At 36.1% G+C, this 27,704-nt stretch overlaps 1 protein-coding gene across 1 annotated transcript; it reads right to left on the minus strand.

The window, feature by feature from the left end:
* Positions 1-21,056: 21,056 nt before the first annotated feature.
* On the minus strand, positions 21,057-26,611 carry LOC113922965 (islet amyloid polypeptide). The gene is made up of 3 exons (XM_027595383.1): positions 26,523-26,611; positions 26,098-26,192; positions 21,057-21,443 (listed from the first exon to the last, which is right to left on the minus strand). Exons 2-3 carry the CDS (start codon positions 26,175-26,177, stop codon positions 21,254-21,256), a joined length of 270 nt encoding a protein of 89 aa, XP_027451184.1. The 5' UTR covers positions 26,178-26,192; positions 26,523-26,611; the 3' UTR covers positions 21,057-21,253.
* Between the last annotated feature and the right edge of the window lie 1,093 nt (positions 26,612-27,704).

A 27,704-nucleotide genomic window follows, 5' to 3' on the forward strand; every position in this document is an offset into this window, starting at 1 on the left:
CACTCACGTTACATGTGTGCAGAAATTTATACATATTGGTGACTCAGTGTGTAATTTTTTAAAAATCTGATGATCTTGCAGTATAGAAGCCCCAGTGAATGAAGAGGATGGTCAATGATAAGGTAAAGGGAGTTCATTTATTTGGGCTGTGGTGAGTTGCAATTCACTTATTTTTTGCTTTGAAAAAAAAATGTAAGGTAAAGTTAATACTCAGAAATATAAGACTCTTTGGGTTTTCTAATTACCTTGTCTATAATTTCCCGATTTTGACAAAATTCTATGTAATGCTAGATCATGTAATAGTAATAATATTGCTTGTTCACACACAAATAGATGGATATGTATTTTGACTTTTTTCAAATATGTAGTTACAAGTGGTTTAGAGCATTTGAAGTGAGTCAAAGTGATTCCAGATAATATTTCTTTCCTTCTGCTTTGCCATGGTCTGAAAGACCCCTCTTTGTTTATCTAATTCCTCCAAACCCATCCTTCTCATTCTGATCAAGCCACATGTTCTCCATATCCCTCTTTCTCTCTCCCCTGAAATCCTAGAGCATTAGTTGTCTGTACAATACACACACACAACACACACTTATTGGTGTTTTCTTTCAAAGTTCAAAAATGAGAGAGGTACCTGGGTGGTTCAGTTGGTTAAGCATCCAACTCTTGGTTTTGATTCAGGTCATGATCTTGCAGTCATGAGATCAAGCCCTGCACAGGTCTGTGCTGAGTGTGGAAGCTGCTTAAGATTTTCTCTCTCTCTCTCTTCCCCTCCACCGCTGCTTGTAATGCACGTTCTCTCTTAAAAAAAAAAAAAATGAGAAAGTTATTTCTTAAAACCCCCAAATGACACAAAAATATAAAAAGTCAATTTGGTGTATATCATTTATATTTCTTTCCATACACACATAAAAATATATATGACATATATAATTATATACATTATATACATATGTTCCACCTACTTTTATTCATATGGATAGGATCATCATTATATATGTGACTTACCTTGTTGTTGTATTTATTTAACTACATACCATAAACATTCCTCTAGGTCAGCACATAAATCTAAATCATTCATGACCTATATCCCCTCAGAAAGAAATATATCCACCTCTATAGATTTCCAAAAGTGACATCACAGAAAAAAATGTGTACTGTAATTCACAACTTTGCCATTTTTATACTCTATTCCACTAAATGTTATGAATTTTAAAAAATTTTGTTTATTTGTTATATGAAAAAAAATGAGGGTATTGTGTTGTTTTGAGTTGCATTTCCTTAGCTGCTAGTGAGGTCTGACATCTTTTACAAAAAGTTCTTAAAAAACTTTTTGGTCCATTTGCATTTCCTCTTTTATGAATCCCAGCTCGTACCCATGTTTGTTTCTTTTCTTATCGAGTTTTAAGAGTTCTTTTTTCACATTAGAGATATAAGCCTCTGCCTCTTTATATATTTCAAAACTTTTCTCTATCTCTTTCTCTCTTTTTACCTTACTTATGATACTGTTTTGCCTTTGTGTAATTTGTATTATTATGAAGTCAATGCTGTAAACTTTTTCCATTATAGTTTCTTTTTTTGTTGTTAAGATTTATTTATTTTGGAAGGGGGGCAGTAGGGGCAGAGGGAGAGAATCTTCGAGCAGACTCCCCGTTGAGTGTGGAGCCCATGATCTACCTGAGCCAAAATCAAGGGACAGGCACTTAACTGAGTGAGCCACCCAGGTGCCCCTTGCTTTTTTTTGTTTGGGGTTTTTTTTGAAGAGTTTTTTTGCTGACCCTCACACTTTCCTATTTTTAAAAAATATTTTTATTTTTTACATTAAATCTTTAATCCATTGCTCTTTTCATTTTTGAACATGACATTGGGGAGGGCTAACACTTTATTTCTTTCCAGATGAAGATCTAATTATGATACTGATATCATTTATTAAATAAACTGCATTTTTCCTATGACCTATTATTGAGGTATTTATCATATATTACATTTTCATTTTTATTGGGTGTAGTAATGGACTGCTTTTTACCAGTGACTTGTTTGCCTACTTCTTTTGCTTATGACTTCCTGCTTTAATCAGATTAGTGTTATGGAAGGTTTTATCATCTCCTCTGGCAGATGCCTACCATCTTTTTCAATTCCAGGGCAGTATGGGGTGTTCTTCTGCCTGACATCAAGCCTAGTGAGCATGACTTTCAGAAGTTTGCTCAGAGTGCTTTATATTTGTCCTCTGCAGTTTGGATGACACAGCAACTGGTGTCTGACTCATGCTAAAAAGGTCTAGAAGACAAGGCTGTGGGTGGAACCTCCTGCTAGGAGGTGGAAGGCAGCAAGGGCTACATTTGAAAAGGAACAACATCCCAGTAAAGGGTGGGTCAATGGGCACTAGTTTGGGTCTGTCTTACATCTGGACTGATTGGATTATATGGAGTAGTGATGAGACCTTAGCAGAGAGGCTAAAAGTGCATGGTGCCCGTAAAAATTTGAAGAACTTGTGTGTGACTGTCAAAGGAAGCGCATTTACCCTGCCGAGAACACTGCAGGTTAGTGATCACGAATGAAAGGGAGCACCTCCAAAGACCCATGGAAAGGCCAGGAGAGTTTGTTTTAAATAACTCTGCAGAGAAAGCAAGGATGACATTTCCTGCCCAGTTAACATCCCTCCTGTAAGTGTCAACTCTGGAGGACACAGAAGCACCGTTGTGCAACTGTGGGGGGAGGGCTGGAGTGGGGTTGGAGAGAAAGGCCAGGGGAAGTTGGCACAGAACAGAAAGAAACAACCAGGACCCTTTTCCCAGCTGTAGGATTTGGATATGTTGTAGTGAGAGGAAAGAAGCTGCAATTTAAATGAAGTTCAAATTCATTTCTGTGGGACTAACATGACCAGAAGGCTTTTTTTTTCTTTTGAAATTCAACAGAAAGTAGTACAACCTGTCTGAGATTCCATTTAGTATCAGTGGAGGGAGAAGAGTAAAGCTTTTTGTCTTATATCATAAATCCCATTTGCTCAAGGGGCTTGTACTTGTGATCTATTTCTGTATGTAAATGCAAATACTGCTCAGGAGCACAAGGGTGGATTACTTCAACTTTAAAGTCTTTTGTCAATAGCACATTCCTTTCAGTAAACATGGACTTTCTCAGAAAGACACCAGAATTATATATTTGCCTTCCTTCAACCCTCCCTTTACTTCAGTATACTGTGGCTAGTTCTACTTAAGAATTTTCTACATGTACATAACATTTTACCATTTAGTCTGAAGACGACTTTATGAATCATGGGAATAGATTTAGTTTTAAAAGTATGTCACCTATGTCAGGATAGGGGTTGGTAAGGACAGTCAAAGCACATGCGTCAAATTTGGGCCACTTTATAAGGGGAGATTTTTTTTTAAGTAGAATTTATCACTTATAATAATGATGTTAATTTCGGAAATTTACATAATATTTTAAATCTTCAAAATAGCTATTTACTTCTTAAAAGACAGGATGTAAATAGGATTACTTGTCCTATCTCTGAAATGAGAACAGAAAGTAGAAAATGTCTTGAGTTACTTAACAGAGGTGCACCTGGCTGGCTCCGTCAGAAGAGCATGGGACTCTTGATCTTGGGGTCATGTGTTTGAGCCCCACATTGGGTGTAGAGATTCCTTAAAGAAAAAAAAAACAGTTAATACAGCTATTTAGAGGCAGAACAAGGATAAGATGAAGCTCAAGCTTGACAACTTTTTTTTATTATTATATTATGTTAATCACCATATATTACATCATTAGTTTTTGATGTAGTGTTCCATGATTCATTGTTTGCATATAACACCCAGTGCTCCACACAGAACGTGCCCTCTTTAATACCCATCACCAGGCTAACCCATCCTCCCACTGCCCTCCCCTCCAGAACCCTCAGTTTGTTTCTCAGAGTCCATCGTCTCTCATGGTTCGTCTCCCCCTCCGATTTCCCCCCATTCATTTTTCCCTTCCTGCTATCTTCTTCTTTTTTTTTTTTTTTAACATATAATGTATTATTTGTTTCAGAGGTACAGGTCTGTGATTCCTCAGTCTTACACAATTCACAGCACTCACCATTGCACATGCCCTCCCCAATGTCTATCACCCAGCCACCCCATCCCTCCCACCCCCCAACACTCCAGCAACCTTCAGTTTGTTTCCGGAGATTAAGAATTTTTAGTTATTTTGGGGCGCCTGGGTGGCTCAGTTGGTTAAGTGACTGCCTTCCGCTCAGGTCATGATCCTGGAGTCCCGGGATTGAGTCCCGCATCGGGCTCCCTGCTCAGCGGGGAGCCTGCTTCTCCCTCTGACCCTCTCCCCTCTCATGTGCTCTCTCTCTCTCATTCTCGCTCTCTCAAATAAATAAATAAATAAAATCTTTAAAAAAAAAGAATTTTTAGTTATTTTATCTAGCAATAGGGGCAGCAAAAGCTGCCAATGATTGAAACTTATAATATGTCAGGTTTTCTCAGAGGTACTTTACATCATTTATCTCATTTTTCATTACATGCCATGTAGATATCTAATGTTTTTGGTCCAGTAAGAAGATTTAGATATCTCCTATTTAAGCCAGTTCTAGAAATCCTGACAAGATCTACCTAGATGGTCCCTTGGCAGTCCCGAAAAATCAGAGGTATTTAGGTTACTTGGGTTTAAAAGTTAGAATTAATTCAGATGTGGCAGCAGGACTCTGGGTGTTCCAAAATGTCACCTAAATATGTGATGTAAACTGTACTGTGTTGCTAATGTAGGAAAAGAATGGGATAATGTAGACTGGGTTCCACATTGGTTTGGCTTGCCAACGTTTTTGTCTTACAAATTAGAAATCTTTCTGGCAGTAACAATCTGTGATTTCATCTACTTTATAAAAATATAATATGATGATCCAGTGAGACTGTACAAATTTATTTGCATTCTCAAATGGAAAAACAGCCAGTGAAATAGGACTATGAAAAACCCATAGGAGGCACGTCATTTTGAATACATCCTGGTTTCTTTTCCTATCCATCTTCTTTTATTTCAGTGTGGGTGTGATTTTTTTCTTCATTTGCTAGTGATACTATGTCATTTGTGGTTTATGCACTCCTGTTCTTTATGCTGTGAATCTTGGTGTTAAAACCCATGCTAAATGGGGCTAATTGGTAGGACTATTTAATATCTAAATTTGGTATGAACTACAATGTCAGAAATATACATTTGAGTAGTGAACATGTCTTTGATTTTGCTATACCATCCTTTGCGTTTACCTGGGAGAATAAATTGCTTATATACACAAGGAAAAGGTGGAGAGTAGAGACTGTATTCCTTGTTTCTGTTTTCCAGTTGGGCCACTGATCATTTACTAACCCCGTAGATTAGATATTGGATCTTAACTTGTTAATAATCTCATTTGTACCTGGAACTTATGGTCATATTTGTGTATATTTATATAGGCTAAATTATTTTTTAAAGATTTGTTTATTTAATTCAGAGAGAGAGAGAATGAGAGTCAAGGGGGTGGGCAGAGGGAGAAAGAGAGAATTCTCAAGCAGACTCTCCGCTGAGCATGGAGCTGGACCTGGGGCTTGATTTCATGACCCTGAGATCATGACCTGAGCCCAAATCGAGTCTGATGCTTAACCGACTGAGCCACCCAGGTGCCTGTATATAGGCTAAATTTAAGTTTTTAACAGGCATTCCTAGAAAAGGCTAAAAAGAAAGGTGTAGAGGTGGTAATAATACCTAAGCTTTTCTGAGGCTAAGTTCCAAATATAACTGTATGGTTATAACTATTTTTTAGATATGTAAATATTATATCCTGATGTTTTCCTATATTATAGATGGAAAAATAATTTACTTCAGATTACTGATCACAGTGACTAAGCTCATTTTTGGTGGTAAAGCAACACATTATCCATTGTAGATGACTCAGTTCCTAAACTCAAATATACCAAAAGAGCAACATGTACTAGAGTTGGGAGAGACTTCAAGGATAGTGAAGAGCCTCAGCACATTATGTCTGAAAATAGCCACAGTTAAGCGTTTGTTAGATTGTTGTATTATGGTGTTCATGATAATGAAGAACAAAAGGGTCTTCTCTACATTCAAACAGGCTCTAGAGGACCAATCCTACACTTGCAGCATTTTACCAATTGTAGTTATTAGAATCTCCTGAACATCTTGACCTGGGTTTACTTTTTTCTTATTTTTACTCAGAGTTCTTAGAATCAAGGTGCAGCCAGATGTGAAAGTAATGAAGTTAAGTTTTTAATACCTCATGCTCTGGTCAAGACCGTGTCCTGGAACTGAGTTAAAAATAATCACAGGGGCACTTGGGTGGCTCAGTCAGTTAACCTCCAACTTCGTTCAGCTCAGGGTCCTGGGATCAAGAGTCTTCTTGAGATTCTCTCTCTCGCCCTTTCCCTCCACCCATCCCCCTGCTTTTGCTTTCTCTCTCTCAAATAAATAAATATAATTAAAAAAAAATCATAACTAAAAGTTGCTAAATGTAGTATAACCAGGTGTAATTATATACTAAGTGCTTTTCATGCATTATCTCCATTCTTTTATCTCTGCAGAAGAGATATTACCTTTTTCATATATAAATGAGGAAACTGAGGCCAAAAGAAATTAAGAAATGTATATAAAGTTTTGAAAAGAGCCTGGATCCTAACAAAAGCCAGCTGGATTCCAAAACCCATCCTTCCCACTACACCAGCAACCTTACTGTGGTAGCTTCCAGTATCCTGTTGATTTGTTGCTCTTTACCATGAAAACAGGACATCCTTGAAATGCTTGATTTTACTTTTCTATTACAGAAGTTGAACACACTTAAACAATAATATCTCCTGGGTATCGACAGATACTAATTATAAACTCAAATTCAAAGAAAGCTCCAGAAACTGACTTTGAATATCTTGATACTCAAAAAATGTGGTTCTGTTTCACAGCCTCTTTCCAGTTCCATTTCTGTAGGCAGGGGACTCTGGACAGAAGGGTTCCTAAGGAACCCTTACTGTCTGAGGAAGCCTGAGGAAACTTCAGAGAAACAAATGGTTTCCATTGTCTTGCTCTTTTCCTTGTTTTCTCCTGCCAGCCTTCTGTACCCTACTGACCCAGGCTACCTTTAGGATCTTTATAACCAGAGTAGAATTGGTGTTTTGAATACTGTCATGCCTAACTGTGTGCAAGAAATGGCTACAAATGAATGTAGGCCACAAAGCCTGAACAGAGAAATGGCAAGGTAACCAGGGCCCTTTTATGTTTTTCCTCCTGCTCCTTCTCCCTTCTCTTCCTTGCAGCCTGAGTACCACCTCCCCCCACCACCCCTCTTTTTTTTTTTGTCTTCAGGTACCTTTTCCATTCTCCAAGTGTTTGTTCTTAGGTAGCTGTTAACATGCTTCAACCAGGGTACTAGTTAATAGAAAGGATTTCCCTGTCAGGAGGGATTTGTCTTTTATTAAGGGACTTTTTTTTTAAAGATTTTTATTTATTTATTTGACAGAGACAGATAGAGCGAGAGGGGAGTGGGAGAGGGAGAAGCAGGCTCCCCACCGAGCAGGGAACCCAATGCGGGACTCAATCCCAGGACCCTGGGATCATGACCTGAGCCAAAGGCAGTCGCTTAATGACTGAGCCACCCAGGCACCCCTATTGAGGGACTTTTGAACTAAAAAGCCTTTAAGATGCAGAAGAGATTTCAAATCACAGAAAGTTATAGGAGTTAATTGGGATTGGAGTTTTGCTCAAGCAAGACTTGTTGCTTGTTCAGATCATTCATATTTCTGGAAATGGAGGCATGTATTCAATAAAATAAAGTCAATTATCACAAACAGTTTTATCACAACTATATGTGTGTAGGGCCACAGGCTCCTAGCTTTCAGGTGAGCTCAACTAAGTATTTCAGCATGTCAGTTACATAGGCCCCATGTTCACATGTTTATAGGATAATCAAAAGGAAGATGAAAAAGAGATGTTTTTTTTATTTAAGTCTACAATTTTTTGATAAAATTAACTTCCCTTTTTGTAATGCTTGTCCTTGATTTCAACTTTAAAAGTCCTGAATTTATTAATATATAGTTTTTTTTACATTTGTGGTAATATTTCTGGCTACCTAAATTCCTTCCTTTAAAAATTTTAGAATTTGCTTTTACTCTTCTAATCTACTTCCAACCCAGGTAAATTCTACCAGATGTGCTTTTTCTATATTGTCTGCCTTTTCCTTGTAAGGATTTGTGTGCCACTTCTTACTGATCATGACCTTTGTTCTAGATAACAAAAGGAATGTTTCTCACAGCAAAGAGGGTCAATTCTTGGAGACTGCCTCTTTTATGGTTCTGTCAAAATTTTGTGATTCTAGATGTGGTTGTGCAGGACAAAGTGCCTTTGCATCATTTGTTATTGGAGCAGGAAAGGTGTCTTGTGATACAAATCCTGTTTAGGATTCGGGTAGATTATTGTCATTATTCTATTTCCCTTTTTGTTTCTTTGAACACTTCTCCTCATTGTTCTGAGCCCGCTTTTGTTACCTACCTTTATCTTTTTTCTCCCTCCCCCTCCTTTTAAAATCCTTTTTGTTTGCTATCAATAACAAAAGCCCCCACTATAATACCATATTGTTCCTTTGCTTGTGTACTGTTACCATGGCTATAATAGTTATCACTCACTGATTGAACACCCAAGATGGGTGAGGTACAATGCATATTTTATTCCTAGTCTTTAATAAAACCCTACAACTATTGTCCCCTGTTTCTAGAGGGTGTAAGTTGTCATACTCAATCAACTTTATCACACATATCATAAATTTATATTATTTTCACTCATTCATTCATTTGTTCATTTTTCATAAAGTACATTTATTTAAACAATATATATTGAGTGCCTGTTATGTTTGAGTAATAGGCTTAAATACTGTAGGGACTACAGAGATGACTCATACGTCCTTGTCCCCAGGTAGTTTACAGGCTACATGAGGAAATAACACCCGTGCATATATAACCAAAATACAAGATAGAAACTATGAACATCATCAAGATGTTCTCAAAATTCTGACCACTAAAGTATTATCAAATACCAAAGTGAGATGAATAAACATTTATTGAGTGACTGAATAAACTGGTATCAGAAGAGTAATACAGGTAAGAGCCTATGTAAATCCAGGGAAGAGCTAAAAGGATCTTAAGAGACTCCCTGGAGAATGAGGTATTTGAGCAGAACCTGGAGGTAGATTCTCAGGGGGCAAGGTAAGCAAATTAGATGACCAACGTTGTGGAGTGTGTGAAGTATATAGAGGTCAGTACACAAGGTAAGTGCTCGCAGGGGCGCCTGGGTGGCTCAGTCCTTAAGCGTCTGCCTTCAGCTCAGGTCGATCCCAGGGTCCTGGGATGGAGCCCCTCATCTGACTCCCTGCACGGCGGGAAGCCTGCTTCTCCCTCTCCCACTCCCCCTGCTTGTGTTCTCTCTCTTGCTGTGTCTCTCTCTGTCAAATAAATAAATAAAATCTTAAAAAAAAAAGAAAGAGAGAGAAGTGCTAGCAAAGCAGATAAAAATAAAGTCTGAACTCTCATGGGAAAGACCTTAGTGGAATAGCTCCAAAATGAGGGCCTATTCACTCAGCAGAGTTTCTATTACACTCTAAAAGAAAATTTTCTTAATTCTATACAGAACAAAGAAATAAAAGTCTCAATAGAAAACTCAATATGAAAATGTAAGTTGATTTTGGTGAGGGGTGGGAATCAGGATAAGCTATAAGCAATCTTTCGGTATTAGTAAGTATTTAATAAGTGTATTTGATTTTTCAAACTTTCATTTGGAACCTTAAAAAACCAAAATAAAACAAGGGAAAACTATCTCATACTGAGTAAAGGTTGTTATTCTCAACATCAAACAAGTTCTTCATATTTTGAAAAGATATTTTTGTCCCATTATTCTTTTGCCTGACCTGTTTATCCAGTTCCAAGGCAAACAGATTTGGCAGTGTTCTACATAAAATAAACCACAGGACATAGTGGAAGTAGAATAAAAATATTTTTCTTTGGACAGTTAGATTAGAGAATTTGTCTGGACTTTGGAGTCTGATAAACCTGGGTTCCACTATTGGAATGACGCTTATTAACTGTGTGATCTTGGACAAGTTGCTTAATTTTCTTTTAAAGATATAATCCCTTTATTTTGAAATGTGCATCTGTTTTGAGACAGCAAAGAAATCCCTATGGTTTTTATCTACTTTTGCGGAATGAAATTTTTATGTCAGCTCAGTTTTTGCTCCTTAGTTTTTAATCAGTAAATGGTATAACAATACCTGCCTCACAGAGTTTTGTGAAAATTAACAATAATATATACATATTATGTGTGTGAGTGCATATACATATATATACATGTATAGATGATACTTTAACAATAGAGACTTTTTTCTCCTAATTCTGTCTGGACAGAATTTTGGTTTCCTCAAAATTTTTGTGATTTAGTCTGTTAAGCTATGAAAGGAAGATGAAAGCTTTTACAAATTAGGAAAGATTAAGGGGAATTGAGTTTGGGGGGAAGCAGTATAACATAGTGGCTAAGAGCACAGCTCTTGTACCCACTACCCCAAAACTGTGATGCCAGTTCCATGAGGATAGGGCTTTTGTCTGTCTGGATTATTGATGCATCCCAAGCACTTTTCAGAGTGCTTGACATATAATAGGTGTTCAGCAAACATGTGGAATGAAGAATATTTGGGTTAATATCTTGGCTCTGCCATGGGACTTGGATTGTATTTGGTACAAACTGAAACAGAAGAAGGTGAAATGACTTTCTCAAGGTCAAACAGCCTCAGTTTCTTCATTTGCAAAAGAGCGATAATAATTGTATTTCTCATTGAGATATTATTGACATATAACATCATATTAGTTTCAAGTGTACAATATGATGATCAATATATGTATATATTGAGAAATGATCACCACCATATGTCTAGTTGATATCCATCACCACACTTGGTCACAAATGTTTTTTCTTGTTATGAGAACTTTCTTTTTTTAATTTTATTTTATTATGTTATGTTAATCACCATACATTACACCATTAGTTTTCAATGTAGTGTTCCATGATTCATTGTTTGCGTATAACACCGAGTGCTCCATTCAGTATGTGCCCTCTTTAATACCCATCACCAGGCTAACCCATCCCCCCACCCCCCTCCCCTCTAGAATCCTCACTTGTTTCTCAGAGTCCACAGTCTCTCATGGTTGGTCTCCCTCTCCAATTTCCCCCCTTCATTTTTCCCTTCCTACTGTGATGAGAACTTTCAAGATCTACTCTCCTAGCACTTTTCAAACATACAATACAGTATTATTAACCATAGTCACCATACCATACAGTACATCTCCAGGAGTTATCTACTTTACAACTGGAAATAATATTTATTTCATAGGATTTTATGAGGATTAAATCAGATAATACATCTGAATAAACTTAAAATAGCATCTGGAACATAGTAAGCATGCCATAAATGTAGCTCTAAATAGGAAGGCAATGAGTGCTTAGCAATTAATGGGTACCAATTACTTTTACCAAGCACAAGCTGCAATGGATAAACAGGGACATTCAGATGTAGGATGGAGTATCTGTTATCAAAAACAAAACAAAACAAAACATGTTATGTGCTTCTTCACCCCCCTTAGCTCTATAGCGGGCAGGTATCTCCCCCTTACAAAGTGTAGCCCAATATCATTTTGCTGTGGCAAGGTGGCCTTTGTAGGAAATGCTTTGTAGGGAGAGAGGAAGCTTCTTCTTGGGGAAAGGAAGAAAACCCGTGTTTATTGCAGGACAGATTTGTAGCCAAAATTCTAGCTATTTTCTTTAATGACACAATCCGTTTTATCTTCATAGCCAATACTGAATTAGTTATTATTCTTTTCATGTCACATATAAAGAAAGGGAGGTTCAGAGTAACTTGATCATAGTCATACAAGTCTACATGACTCCAGACTGCATAGCTTTCCTACTGTAAGGCACTAATGAGGACACACACTCATCAGCTCTCCCCGTCATTTCAAGGGGTGTTACTGTGGAACAAATGCAAATCTCCTATCTTCAGCTGCCTGGTGATCAGCAGCAAAATGGTGGTTCCCTCCTCTGAGAATGACGAGGGCTTCCTATGCCCCACGGTAAGAGGAATATGTATTTTTTATCTTTTCCAAGATCTACACAAAAGATTTCAGATCAATAATGATACATCAAAATTCAAATCTCTGGTCTATATTGTAGCTTATTTTTTCACCTCATAAGCATTTCTACACTGTCATTGTGAAGAAATAGCAGATCTGAAATCAGCAAGGGTACTATTGATACCTCCTAAGCAAGAGGAGAAGAGGTGAAGAATTTGACAGCATTTTTTAAAGAATCAGCCATTACTTAGCCAACATAGGCGTATTTCACGCCATTTGTAGATAACCAAGGGACCTTCGAAGCACCATGGACTTTTCCACTGGACCTTGTTACCCAGTGATTTCTTTAGCAGTTGAAAAATGACACTGTATTATAAAGCCTTCCTTCCTAGGTATATGATAAGACCCTTTAAATAATTATCAGATAAGCAGTAGCATTTTACAGGTGTCCAAAAGCATATATTGACTTTTTCCCAAAACTCTACTGTGGAGTTTTACCAATAGATTTACCTTTTTAGATTCTTTCTTTTTTTTTTTAAAGATTTTATTTATTTATTTATTTGAGAGAGAGAATGAGAGAGAGAGAGCATGAGAGGGGGGAGGGTCAGAGGGAGAAGCAGACTCCCCGCTGAGCAGGGAGCCCGATGCGGGACTTGATCCCGGGACTCCAGGATCATGACCTGAGCCGAAGGCAGTCGCTTAACCAACTGAGCAACCCAGGTGCCCTGGATTCTTTCAATTACTTAACTAAAGAGTAATACCTGATCCCACCCACCACAAAAAGTTTGTGATCCACCTTGTAATCTGCAAAGCATACATTTGTATTCTTATTATCACCTGATCTTCTTATAGAATTCTAACTGAAAGTATTTAGATAGCAGAGCATGGCAGCCAGCTAAAATATTAGCTGCATTATTAATAACTGCCATAGTATAATTTAATTTTTAAAGAAATCATTGAGAGTTGCCCTAATCCCAGACACTATAAAGTGTGACAGTTTATATCCTTAAGGATATTAATTATAAGCCAATATAAGCTATTTTGCTAATTCACATGTTGCCTCATACACACAAAAATATTTGGCTGTAATATGTAAAACTTTAGCTCCTGTTTGGTTTCTAAATTGACAAATCTTAGCACAGATACTTAATTCATTTCTCCCTGATTGACTAACTCTCAGGATAGATTATCAGGAAACGTCTGAGCATCATGGATGGATTTCTAATGTGCTTTGTGTCTTAATTTCTTCTGTTGAAAATGCTACAGGACTATGACTCACTGTGTTCTTTAATATATCATTATGCACTATCAATAAGTGTTTCAAAGTAGAGACATTTCAGCTAGTATAAATATTTTCCAAATATTGTAGGTTAAAGAACCACATGATTAGGAATGACCAATATATGCTACGTTCTCACAAAAGTGATAAAAAAATTAAATGATTTTCAAAGTTTAAGCAATAGGCCAAGATCTAAATTTTGTTTATGAAATTTGTTTATTGGGGCGCCTGGGTGACTCAGTCAGTTAAGCATCTGCCTTTGGCTCAGGTCATGATCCCAGGGTCCTGGGATTGAGCCCTGCATCAGGCTCCCTGCTCAGTGGGGAGTCTGCTTTTCCCTCTCCCTCTACCACTCCTCCTGCTTGTGCTCTCTTTCTCCCCTTCTCTTGATGTCAAATAAATAAATAAAATCTTTAAAAAAAGAGAAATTTGTTTATGAATTCAATGTATAGTCTAAATGAATAATAAGGGGGAAAGGGAAGGGTGCTAGCATATTCTATCATTTTTCAAATGGAAGGGCATTTTTCCTACATAAATTGAGAAACGTGAGTATTTGTTCCTGCCCCACTCCACCAGAAAGCCCACTTTCAATGGAAGTTACTTAATCCTACTTAATATGGAAATTTGGGATTTTATTTCAATAATTATTTTATGGAATTTAAATATTTAATTGTGTAATATTCTGTTTACTTTATTGGGTGATGGAATTCATTTCCTAAGGGTTTAGTAACTCAACTCAAGGCAAGAAAACCATAATTAATATGTTCTGGTATATGTGAAGCACATTCCATACCCAAAGATGCTGGTGGTAAATGTCAAGTCATTTTCAGAAGACAAGAACTGTTAAGCTCTATGCCAGTATAATATCAAGGACAGAAAACAGAAACTGCTCAAGTAGCTTACCTTTCTCCAGAATGTGTAAATAGGGTTAAGCTCCTTGATTGTAAAACAGAAAATATGTGGAATGAAGAATATTTGAGTCCTGGTTTCTGCCCTTAGGAACCTAGCAGTGTGGGAGAGAAATATGTTAGTCGCACAAATGATATAGCAACAACATAACAATATGGTATTTTTAATACAAATAAAATGGTCATAATATAATACTCAAATTATGTATTTCTTTTGAATCTAAAATATATCCTCAACGTGTGATGACAGCTCAGTGGGTGGAGAAATCATATTCAAGAAGGGAATGATGAAAGATGTTGACTTTGTCATTAGAAGATTTCAAAAGGCTGCACTGGGGACAGTTGTTCAGCTTGGGGGGAAGGGCGGGAAGAGACAGAGACTGGAAAAGAAGAGGACAGGTGATAATGGAACAAGAACAATGAAAACAACCAAGGAGTTTGGCAGGGAATAAATGTATAAAGCGAGATGGTGTGCAGTAAAGCTGGAAGATTGGGGTTAATTTATGGTGGGACTTGAATGTCAGGCTAAAGAATTTGATGGATTTTAGTAGGTTAAGAACAAGTCTTTTAAAAATTCTGTGTAGAAGCCTGATGCAGTAAGAAATGTGCTTTAGGAAACTTATTCTGGTATTAGTGTACAGAATGGCAGAAAATCCTGGAGGTTGGAGAACTATCTGCAGGTTGCTGTAGGGTCCTGGCTTATAGTAAAGAGTCTGGAGTGACATGATCAGCAATGGAAGAAGAAAGAAGAAATATACCTTAATAGCAAGGAGGCTTTCAAGTATATGTGTCCTGGTAACTGACTTGAACATGTGGAGTGAGGAATTTGAGCAATTGGTGATAATTCCAAGATGTCAAGCCTGAACTAAGTGGGAGAATGATTATGATATTATTAAGTTCAATGGAGTTGACAGGAGAAGCAGCTTTGTTAGGTAGGGTGAAAGTTTGACTTTGGCTATTGTCTTATGGTAGGTTATAGATAAAAGTCACAAAAGTTTATTTCTTGATCATACTCCATGTCCAAGACAGATTGGTAGGAATGCTCGCCATGAAGTCACTCAGGGCTCCAGGCTGATGTAGGCCTCCTCATCAGGAACTGCTGCAGCAGAGGAAAGAGAAAGATTGAAAAAATATAGGGCTTTCACCTACTAGATCAGTCTGAAAATGACACACATCACTTCTAATATTTCACTGGCCAGAATTAGCCGCATGGCTTCACCTGAATGCAAGAGTGCTGAGACTATAATCTCTCATATGCTCAGGAAAGAGAGGATATTGGTGAGCACTAATAATGTCTACTACAAATGCACTGAGTGGAAGATGAATCTTTCCATAGCTTTGGGTAGTGTGTATGTGAAAAGGAAAATAGTTGGTAGGAAAAGAGTACTTTCTCCTAATTTATATGAAAAACTTGTTTTGTACTCAAAGGAGCTTTGGACTCACAGGCTCTTCTACTTTGATCAAAAGATATTCTGCATAATATTGCTAGATAATGATATTCAGTTTTCAGAGAAGTGAGAGGTTCATTGCATAATGTTCTCTCAAAATGCTCAAGAGAATTTCCAGAAGTTTTAAATATAGCGTTACTAAATAAATTCTATGTCTGACTGTATTGCAACATGGAAGATAGAGGAATCATTTGTGCTTTTAGTTGTTTAGTGGAATATAATTTGTGGCATGAATATTAGTATTTGGAGGCTTAACTCACTTCTAGATTATTCGAGAGTACCTATGATTTCAGGTATCATAGACACAATGAGAAAGGTTGGGACAAATGTAGTCACCAAAACTTACTGTTGATAATTATAAAAAATCAGGGAAAGTATTTGGTAAGCCTCAAGTGATAAGGCATTCCCAACTTTTATGTATTTAGATTCCTACTGGTCTACCAACTAAGAAAATAATACTGAATTTGTTCAAATGTTTCACTTTGATAATAAATTTAGTGACTAAGTTTTAGAACATCTACTGTTAATATCTCTCATATCAATATAATAACCTCTTTTCTTCTCCAAAATCTCCCAGTTGGAGTAAGTTACATAGCCACCCTAACTACATTTCACTCCTTAGCACCAGAGGTTGTTAGGTTACTATAACTACACATACTTCTTGTCTTAGTCCTGATAATTGTTTGCTACAATATACACTGTCCTTGAATGTCATATGCACTCATTAACATTTTTATAACTCTTGAAAAATAGATTGGGAAGTTGATATAGAGGTGATATGCAAAGGAATTTTATTTAAAGTAGATTATTACAGGAAAAATTTAAATAAGTCAGTTTAAGAAATTTAACTTAATCACACTCAATTTAAAATGTCGAGCTCGAATCCACTTTGAAAGAAGGACAGACAACTGGTTATCACAAAAAGGAATTTATAGATTTATTTATTTCAGCATGCAACTTATGACATAAAATCATTATAAATGTCATATCCTGTTTCTATGCACTCATACACACACACAACTATAATATGGTAATCTAGGGCACACTTCATAAAGGGAAATTTTAATGTATAAGTCAAGTTAATGAGTCAGATTCCCACCAAGATTGAGATTTTTTTTTTAATACAACTTTCGCGCCTCTAGAAATGGCATAATACAACACAATAGCAGCTTATCTGAGTTAATGCTACTTCCAAAAGTAAGTAACTCATGGTGAGGGGACAGCAGATACCCCTGTAAGAATCAGACTTACAGGGAAACATTATATTTCATGTCCAATTCAACAGCTGCCTTCAAGAAAAGTGTATCATACACATATAACCTCTGCCAGAAATGTCCAATTAGTTTAACAAACAAAATAAGTTACCATACAATATATAGTTCCCAGAGGCCTATGGTCTTTTAATTGAGGACATACATGATTAATAGGAACACTAGTTGCTTTTGCAATACCCTGCATCAAAATATGACTGAAATCTGCTGAAAGCCATTTTAACAGAATAAAGGGCATATATGTTTAATAAAAGCTCAACAATGATAACACACAATGAAACCCTCATAAACACAAATTGCTTTTACTTTTTGAATAACCTCTAGTACAACAAAGAATATAATTTCAAAAAATATTTTGACTGAGTCAAGAGCAAAAATTAATTTTTTTAAATTGCATTTTATCTCATTTCAGAAATCTAATGCAAAAAGGAATTGCTTTCTCTTTCTTCTGTCTTGTTGGTGTCTAGGAATGCCACTGATTTCTGTGCATTGATTTTATAATCTTGCCAATTTACTGAATTCCTGTATGAGTTCTAGCAGTTTTGGGGTGGAGTCTTTTGGGTTTTCCACATAAAGTATCATATCATCTGCAAAGAGTGAGAGTTTGACTTCTTCTTTACCAATTCAGATGCCTTTTATTTCTTTTTGTTGTCTGATTGCTGTGGCTAGGACTTCTAGTACTATGTTGAATAGCAGTGATGATAATGGACATCCCTGCCGTGTTCCTGATCTTAGGGGGAAAGTTCTCAGTTTTTCCCCATTGAGAATGATATTCGCTATGGGTTTTTCATAGATGGCTATTATGATATTGAGGTATGTGCCCTCTATCCCTATACTCTGAAGAGTTTTGATCAAAAAAGGATGCTGTACTTTGTCAAATGCTTTTTCTTCATCTATTGAGAGGATCATATGGTTCTTGTTCTTTCTTTTATTAATGTATTGATTGATTTGCGGATGTTGAACCAACCTTGCAGCCCAGGGATAAATCCCACTTGGTCGTGGTGAATAATGCCTTTAATGTATTGTTGGATCCTACTGGCTAGTATTTTGGTGAGAATTTTTGCATCCATGTTCATCAAGGATATTGGTCTGTAATTCTTCTTTTTGATGGGATCTTTGTCTGGTTTTGGGATCAAGGTAATGGTGGCCTCATAAAATGAGTTTGGAAGTTTTCCTTCCATTTCTATTTTTTGGAACAGTTTCAGAAGAATAGGTATTAATTCTTCTTAAATGTTTGGTAGATTTCCCCTGGGAAGCCATTGGGCCCTGGGCTCTTGTTTGTTGGGAGATTTTTGATGACTGCTTCAATTTCCTTAGTGCTTATAGGTCTGTTCAGGTTTCTTATTTCTTCCTGGTTCAGTTTTGGTAGTTTATACATCTCTAGGAATGCATCTGTTTCTTCCAGATTATCTGATCTGCTGGCATATAGTTTCTCATAATATGTTCTTATAATTGTATTTCTTTGGTGTTGGTTGTGATCTCTCCTCTTTCATTCATGAGTTTATTTATTTGGGTCATTTCTCTTTTCTTTTTGATAAGTCTGGCCAGGGGTTTATCAATCTTGTTAATTCTTTCAAAGAACCAGCTCCTAGTTTCATGGATCTGTTCTACTGTTCTTTTGGTTTCTATTTCATCGATCCCATTTACAATTGCACCCAAAACCATAAGATACCTAGGAATAAATCTGACCAAAGAGGCAAAGAATCTGTACTCAGAAAACTATAAAATACTCATGAAAGAAATTGAGGAAGACACAAAGAAGTGGAAAAACGTTCCATGTTCATGGATTGGAAGAACAAATATTGTGAAGATATCAATGCTACCTAGAGCAATCTACACATTTAATGCAATCCCTATCAAAATACCATCAACTTTTTTCAAAGAAATGGAACAAATAATCCTAAAATTTGTATGGAACCAGAAAAGACCCCAAATAACCAGAGGAATGTTGAAAAAGAAAAGCAAAGCTGGTGGCATCACAATTCCGGACTTCCAGCTTTATTACGAAGCTGTCATCATCAAGACAGTATGGTACTGGCACAAAAACAGACACATAGATCAATGGAACAGAATAGAGAGCCCAGAAATGGACTCTCAACTCTATGGTCAACTAATCTTCGACAAAGCAGGAAAGAATGTCCAATGGCAAAAAGTTTCTTCAAAAAATGGTGTTGGGAAAATTGGATGGCCACATGCAGAAGAATGAAACTGGACCTTTTCCTTACACCACACACAAAAATAAACTCAAAATGGATGAAAGACCTAAACGTGAGACAGGAGTCCATCAAAATCCTAGAGGAGAACATAGGCAGCAACCTCTTCGACCTCAGCTGCAGGAACTTCTTCCTAGAGACATCGCCAAAGGCAAGGGAAGCAAGGGCAAAAATGAACTATTGGGAGTCCATCAGGATAAAAAGCTTTTGGACAGCAGAAGAAACAGTCCACAAAACCAAAAGACACCCGACAGAATGGGAGAAGATATTTGCAAATGACATATCAGATAAAGGGCTAGTATCCAAAATCTAAAAAGAACTTAACCAACTCAACACCCAAAGAACAAATAATCCAATCAAGAAATGGGCAGAAGACATGAATAGACACTTTTCCAAAGAAGACAGCCAAATGGCCAACAGACACATGAAAAAGTGCTCAACATCGCTCGGCATCAGGGAAATCCAAGTCAAAACCTCAATGAGCTACCACCTCACACCAGTCAGAATGGCTAAAATTAACAAGTCAGGAAACTACAGATGTTGGCGGGGATGTGGAGAAAGGGGAATCCTCCTACACTGTTGGTGGGAATGCAAGCTTGTGCAGCCACTCTGGAAAACAGTATGGAGATTCCTCAAAAAGTTGAAAATAGAGCTACCCTATGGCCCAGCAATTGCACTACTAGGTATTTACCCCAAAGATACAAATGTAGTGATCCGAAGGGGTATGTGCACTCCAATGTTTATAGCAGCAATGTCCACAATAGCCAAACTATGGAAAGAGCCAAGATGTCCATCGACAGATGAATGGATAAAGAAGAAGTGGTATATATACATAATGGAATATTATGCAGCCATCAAAAGGAATGAGATCTTGCCATTTGCAATGACATGGATGGAACTGGAGAGTATTATGCTGAGCGAAATAAGTCAATCAGAGACAGACATGTATAATATGATCTCACTGATATGAAGAATTCTTAATCTCAGGAAACAAACTGAGGGTTGCTGGAGTGGTAGGGAGTGGGAGGGATGGGGTGGCTGGGTGATAGACACTGGGGAGGGTATGTGCTCTGGTGAATTGTGTGAGACTGATGAATCACAGACCTGTACCTCTGAAACAAATAATACATTATATGTTAAAGAAAAAAAAGAAGAAGATAGCAGGAAGGGAAAAATGAAGGGGGGGAAATCGGAGGGGAAGATGAACCATGAGAGACTATGGACTCTGAGAAACAAACTGAGGGTTCCAGAGGGGAGGGGGATGGGGGGATGGGTTAGCCTGGTGATGGGTATTAAAGAGGGCACGTACTGAATGGAGCACTGTGTGTTATATGCAAACAATGAACCATGGAACACTACATCAAAAACTAATGATGTAATGTATGGTGATTAACATAACATAATAAAATAAAAAAAAAGAAATTGTTTAACAGGGTCCTTATAATTGCTGGGTTTTTTTAGTGTTCTTAACTTTACTCTCAGCTATTTACAATTTACCAAGTTTCCAAATACCATTTTCTCTCTCTCTCTTTTTTTAAGATTTTATTTCTTTGACAGACAGACACAGCGAGAGAGGGAACACAAGCAGGGGGAACGGGAGAGGGAGAAGCAGGCTTCCTGCGGAGCAGCGAGCCTGATGCGGGGCTCGATCCCAGGACTCTGGGATCATGACCCGAGCCGAAGGCAGACGCTTAATGACTAAGCCACCCAGGCGCCCCGCATTCTCAAACTCAGGTCATAAAGATACAGGCAAAAGAATGACTTTTTAATATGTTTTTAAAATAAAAATTGATAGCAAGAACACTTTATTTTTAAAGACATTGATTTTTTTATTATGGGATTCTAATTAGCATTAAATTTAAAACAATTCTTACCGTGACAATTTATAGGTACTGGCAATAAACATGGGACATAGAAACTCATGTTCATGCTAATGTTAAAGTACAGAGGAAGTCACTAGGATATTTATACATGAAACAATAAGAACTGTGGAGATACATTGACCTCTAAAGGGGAAAGTAATTCAATGGTCCCCTGTTTAAAATCTCAGCTGTGTTCCTCTTGCCATATGTATTGGATCCCACATTGGTATGTGAGAGAATGGCACCAAGATTGTTGCTGGAACGAACTAAGAAATTTGCCAGGCGTTGAGTTGCACATGTGGCAGTGTTGCATTTCCGCTTTTCCATCTGGTGACTGGTGACATGGAACAAATATGGAAAGTTAGAGCCTTAGACTCAGATTGCATACACCTTTTTTAAAAATTTTTATTATGTTATGTTAATCACCATACATCATTAGTTTTTGATGTAGTGTTCCATGATTCATTGTTTGCGTGTAACACCCAGTGCTCCATTCAGTACATGCCCTCTTTAATACCCATCACCAGGCTAACCCATACTTCTATAGGACAACAGATATCCCATATTGATAAAAACTAAAGGAAACATTTTCATGTAAATAACTCAACGTTTTGGTTTGGAAACATCTGGATAACCAAGATTTATTGACACCTTGAAGATGCAGCAGAAGCAATTTTTGTCTGGGACATCATATAACAAAACATCCGTTATAGTCAATGTTGAATTTCTCAGTATGATCCTTGGAAATTTCAGCAGTTATTCCAGATAGTAATAATAATAAAAAAGTGTGTCTTTGTCTTAAATTCTTCTAAATCTTCTTTTATTCTTCTAAATCTTAATAAATCTAGTTCCCAATATATAAAGAGGATTTAGAATATAAAATTTATATGTAATCTGGAATATGTGGAATTAAATATATATATATTTATTTCCCACAACTTTCCAATGAAAATTAAGCAGTATAAGATATTTTTGTTAAGTTCCCTGAGATCATTAAATCGGGGGTGTTAAGAGAGAAATGCCAGGTACCATTAATGCTCAAGGGGAATCAAATTTATCACTGGTTCATGCACTTTCACTGTTGTACATTGGGAGTTCTATTACTCTTAACATAAATACATGAGCATTACTATCTTTCTTCAGCCCATTTGGTTCTTTTTAACAATTTTAATGATAGGACTATGTTGAATGTTAAAAACAAAAGACTTTTATGTTAATAGTATTAGTATTCACCACATTCTTTCACCACCTGGAACAATTACATAATAATATTCCAGGTAAGTCAGAAATTATCACTATGGTTAAGTAATTCATTTGAATGTTAACTCTTGTTTCTCTCTCTCTCTCTATATATATATATATATATGAATTCTATATTTCAGAATTTATGTCAACTCTGTATTTTTGTACTACCCTTTGTTCCATCGTGCTCTCAAAATGGTATTAGAAATGGATACAGAATAATAACATGCTTCCCTTTTTTGCACATGATTAGGAAAACTAGGGATATGTTTTAGTTTTCAGCTCCATGGAAATCGAAATATTAGTAAAACTTAGGATAAGTGTAAATTGGGAAAGAGATATAGATATGAAGCTACATTCAGAAGCAAGTTGTTATACATAATTTGGGGCAAAATGCAATAGATTTGATCTCAATGTGTTTGCTTTGTATGGGGAATATTTCATTGTCTATATCTCTCTATAGGGATAGCCCAAGAGTAAGTGTTTTTAAATCTCATGTAAATCTTTAGGGTTTTTATGCTCATATATTCTTCCAAATATAGAAAATTCTTATGGCATCAGGTAAACTTGGTATTGTTGAATATAAGTGTATGCTGACAAACCTATTATTAAGGGAAAAGAAACCCATTTTGGGACCTAATTACCTGGTCTAATATGTCAATATTAGTCATATTATTTATTTAATTATTTCTCTTTGCATGTGTAGTAAGCATGGCCAATGTACATTTCCAAAGAATGACTTAATGCTTTTTAAGAATTAAACGAATAATTCATAAATCTCTTAATTCTAAAAGAGAATAAGTTTTTCTTGAAAAAAGCAGAAATTAGAATTTGACCCAAACACTTCAAAATAATAAGTTTAAAGCAATAAAGGAAATAATGGGCCAAATTGGGAAGGTTCAAAGTGATATCCGTTCCAAGATATATTTTGCAAATGCCTGGAGCAGAGTCTGAACTGATCTATGTGTTAAATGTCTGAGTAGTACGTTGATAATTGGTCTCAAGGTCTGTAACAATACTTAAAATTATTCCAACTAAAATGATATCCTGTTTGAGTTAGCTAGAAGAGCCATCATTCCACTTATAAGAAATATTAAGAGCTTCTATGTTGATTTGTTTCATTATTATGAAACTGCTTTCCCAAACAAGACTTTTCTTGTAAATATAACATCAGTATGTACAAGATTCTTTCCCAAACTATCATTAAGATAGAAAAAGATGGCTGAAATGGTTAGTAAAAGGCATCACACCCCTACTTTCAGGCATTTTTTTTTCTCTTTAACTACTTGGGCAGACAAGGCCTGCCTAGCATCTAGTGACAGACGCTAGTTCAAACCCATTGACCACCTACACACATGCACAAATTCCTAACTTTAAGAGTTGAAACCGTGATGACTATAGACTGAAGAATCATTCTTATATTATCTCTCTTTAAAAACATCTCAGTTTCAAGGGCTTTTAAAGATTTATTTTAGACACAGAGAGAGCATGAGTGGGAGAGGCAGAGGGAGAGGAAGAGAAAATCTCAAGCAGACTCTGTGCTGAGGACCAAGCCTGTTGAGGGGCTTGATCTCATGACTCTGAGACCATGACCTGAGCGGAAAAACTGACTGTGCCACCCGGGCACCCCTCAAGGATTTTTAAAACAGTTTTAAACTGTATCCCTGCTCCAGTTCTCAATATTCATTTGTGGAAGTAATTATACTGTTGGTTAACCTCTGATTATCTGCTAGGCAGATATTTACTGAGTGTTTAAAAGTTGGTGGGCAAGTGTGTAATCCTTTTGCCTCAGTCAAGGGTATAAAATATTTTTTGGGATGGTTTGTAAAGTCATTTTGTTTCCTCTTAATCTCATCTCATACAGACATAGAAGTTAAAGAAGATCTCAAATGAGGTGATTAAATTTTATAAGAAAAATGACATTGATAAATCTATATCAGCTTTGCCTTTTTAAAAGTGTGTGAGATTTGAGTCATTTTCTACATAGGCTTTCACAGCTTTTTATGAGATTTATAGAATATTACATGGTTTGAACAGATCAGGATGATAAATTCTCCCCCTTTAAAAAAAATGATCAGACATACTGGTTTCTGGAAATTCATTAAAGAGTAATTTGAAGAATGCTTTGGCAGTATTTCTAACAAAGATTCAAATTAAGAGATTGTGAGACTAACATGAAAATAACTTGAAAATAAATAATGTTATATACTATTTTATTTATGAGTGGAGTTCACCTCATAATAAACTCGTATACATAAAGACATACTGGATAAATGTGCTTATCAAATGTCTATATCTAATGAAAGAAAAAAATCAAGATATAGACAGAAATACTAGATAATACTGCTATTTTCCTGTTATTCTATTATTCTGCTGGTTTATCAGAAACTTCATGTCAGTTTCACTTATTTTACCCACAAAAATCCAATTGAAAATTAGAGTTAATTCTGAGAAGAACATCCTGTAAATTCAATAAGCCTGAAAGGACAAAAGAAATCTGAGGATTCCTGTTATTTATTACACGTGGGTGCTGCAGAACTCTTTACATATCACCACAGACTGCCACCTCGACAAAAAAGCACCTCAAAGGAAAATAGACAAGACACTAATAATTCTACAAGAAAAGTTTTCATGTGACTTGAAGAAACTCTTTTCTTGTTTTTTTTTTTTTAATATTTTATTTATTTGACAGAGAGAAACACAGCGAGAGAGGGAACACAAGCAGGGCGAGCGGGAGAGGGAGAAGCAAGCTTCCCGCAGAGCAGGGAGCCCGATGCGCGGTTCGATCCCGGGACCCTGGGATCATGACCTGAGCCCGAAGGCAGACACTTAATGACTGAGCCACCCATGCATCCCAAAGCAAACTCTTTTCAAAAGTAACCTTAATACTACTCTGTCTTAAAGAGTGTGTAAGTTGAGTCCTACAAGACTATGAGGAGTCAAACTGATTTAGGCACAAACAAATCCTCAATTATATTGTTTATGACATATGCATGAATTTGGACTTGAGAATCTTTTAAATAAATGGAGAATTACAGTTCTTTCCCCTTGAAAGTTGTAATTATTGCTAACATTTTCACCTGACAGAGTTTTTAGACTTCCTTAAAATTACCACTTAAATGACATGACACCTTTTGAAATAAGCCTTCTTAGGAAATTCTGATGCACATGCTACCTATTGAAAACATTTTTAAGAAGTATAAATTTACATTTAGAGCAGCTCAGAAGTAATCTCATGAAGAACATATTTTTTAATAATTCTATTTCATTCATAGAACAGTTAACAATATAGAAAGAATCCCCTAGGAGCCAATGACTTTTAAACTAGTTCTTAAAAATAATAATTTGCTCCCTGATTATTTCTATGTATTTCAATTGCCAGACGGTGATGTAATAGTTTTGGATATTGCCAGAGCCCTCTTAAGAGAAAAAAAATCTATGTAAATATACAATAAAATCCCACCTGATATAGAATATATGTTTTAAGTTTCTCTAGTTTATTTGAGAATCAGGTTAATATAGTGGAAATTACTACCCTTTGGCTTTTCCTGCTTTGTATTCTGGTTTTGCCCCTCTAGGTTCCAAGAGCATATTTCCTGACAAAACTGGAACTATCCATTCCTGTCTGTCAGAAGTTCTGTCAGAAAGATGCATCTATTGGCATAAGGGCTGTTAATTATATAGCAGTTTTTAATTCTAATTTTCCCACATTTTACAAAAGAAAACAAGATTTTTAAGACACTAACCTTTTAATAGGAGTAGCTTTCAGATGGTTTAATGCAACTGAGATTACAATGAGAACTACCGGCAGCTTCAGGAGGCACATTGCTTCTCAAATTTTCTGAAAAGAATAATTCAGCATTGAAATCAAGAAATTTTTTATAGCTCTGATTGATGGAATTTGAGACTAGAACCTACTGTAAAAAAAAATCTCTTTTTAAACATAATCTCCAAAGATAATAGTTTTATTGATATAGTCCCTTGATACTGCTCAATTTTCAAATATTTTTAAAATTTTCACTTTCCCAATTTCCTTCTCTAAACAGTCTGGAAAGTTGTTATTACACCATTTTATCCCTTTAGGCTTTCTTTGAAATAAGCCATATGTTTAATCCCAAATCTGCTCTTCCCTAAACAAATAATATTTTCCCATAAACAGGAAACTCTTTACCTTTTAATGTTTCAGTGTCAGCAAAATCAGAGAATGCCTCTAATGGTAAGAAAGCTTCATGAACAATCCCAAGCTTGCATCCACTAGAGTATTTGTCCCCCACTTGCCAATGAGTAATCCAGCTCTTATATACGCTTCACACCTTTCCCAGCTCTGACATCAGGCATCTCAGAGAGACTGTCATTAATTTCCATCCCTATAGATAGAAAGTACCTCATAGACAGCAGAAGCAGATGGGTCATTATTACATTAACACATCAGTAAACAGTAACATAACAGATACAGAGTGTCTTTGTGCAGTTAATGGTGTGTCACACACAGCAGAAGTCTGAATTTTCCATTTTTGTAAAATACAAGTGTGGATTTTCAAAGGTTAAGCAGTATGCTCTAGTAAGGGATTGATTAAAGGAAGTGATTAAGAAAAACAAATGTGTTTATATGCAAAGAGTGAAGCCAGGGACATTGAAGAATCTAATGAGGAAGCTAAAGTCAAATGACCCCAATGGCTTATTTCCATGAACATTCAGTAGTAGTTTAAACTATGAGGGTAAGGTACATAAAAAAGCACACTAAAAAAGGAGAGAGAGAGAGAAAAAAAAATCAAAAGCTATTTATATGAAGTGGGGGATGGAAGATCAAAGGAAGCAAAATAATAATTTTCAATCCCCAAATTCATTTGTCAGCACTTAAATAGACACATATCTATATAATTAAGAAATTTTTGCTTTTTCTATTATTGCATAGAAACACTGCAATTATTTTGAAAAAATAAATTTAATTTGTTACTTTTTATTTTCTCCATATTGTTCTTTTTTCTAAGTTATATTTAAGTTAATATTCTAAGTTATGACAATTTAATGTCATATATAGAAAGTAAAAGAAATTCCAAATGCTAGTGAAAACATGCATATCTATGTTTAAAAAAGAAGGAAGTTCTCCATGTAAAAAAATTAAGTTCACTGAGTTCATATACTTCTTTAAAGCTTAGTAATACAGTTTGAGGGTGTTTAGTAAAAATTTCAGAAAGAAAGAAAAAAACTCTTTTTCCAATACTTATTCTAATTATCTACTGATTCTGCAATTTTATATTTCTGTAAAATTTACTGATATTCCAAAAGGAAAAAAAACATAAGATCAAATGATTTGGAAGAATGATGATTTCCTATAAGAAGATAATTAATG

The sequence above is a fragment of the Zalophus californianus genome, chromosome 9 (assembly GCF_009762305.2).
Source record: "Zalophus californianus isolate mZalCal1 chromosome 9, mZalCal1.pri.v2, whole genome shotgun sequence".
Taxonomy (NCBI): domain Eukaryota; kingdom Metazoa; phylum Chordata; class Mammalia; order Carnivora; family Otariidae; genus Zalophus; species Zalophus californianus.

Coding starts and splice junctions, on each gene's coding strand:
- LOC113922965 (XM_027595383.1), bottom strand. CDS start 26,177: ATGTGCCTCCTGAAGCTGCCGGTAGTTCTCATTGTAATCTCAGTTGCA. Junction 21,444..26,097: donor AAAGCTACTCCTATTAAAAG/GTTAGTGTCTTA, acceptor CCATGTCACCAG/TCACCAGATGGAAAAGCGGA.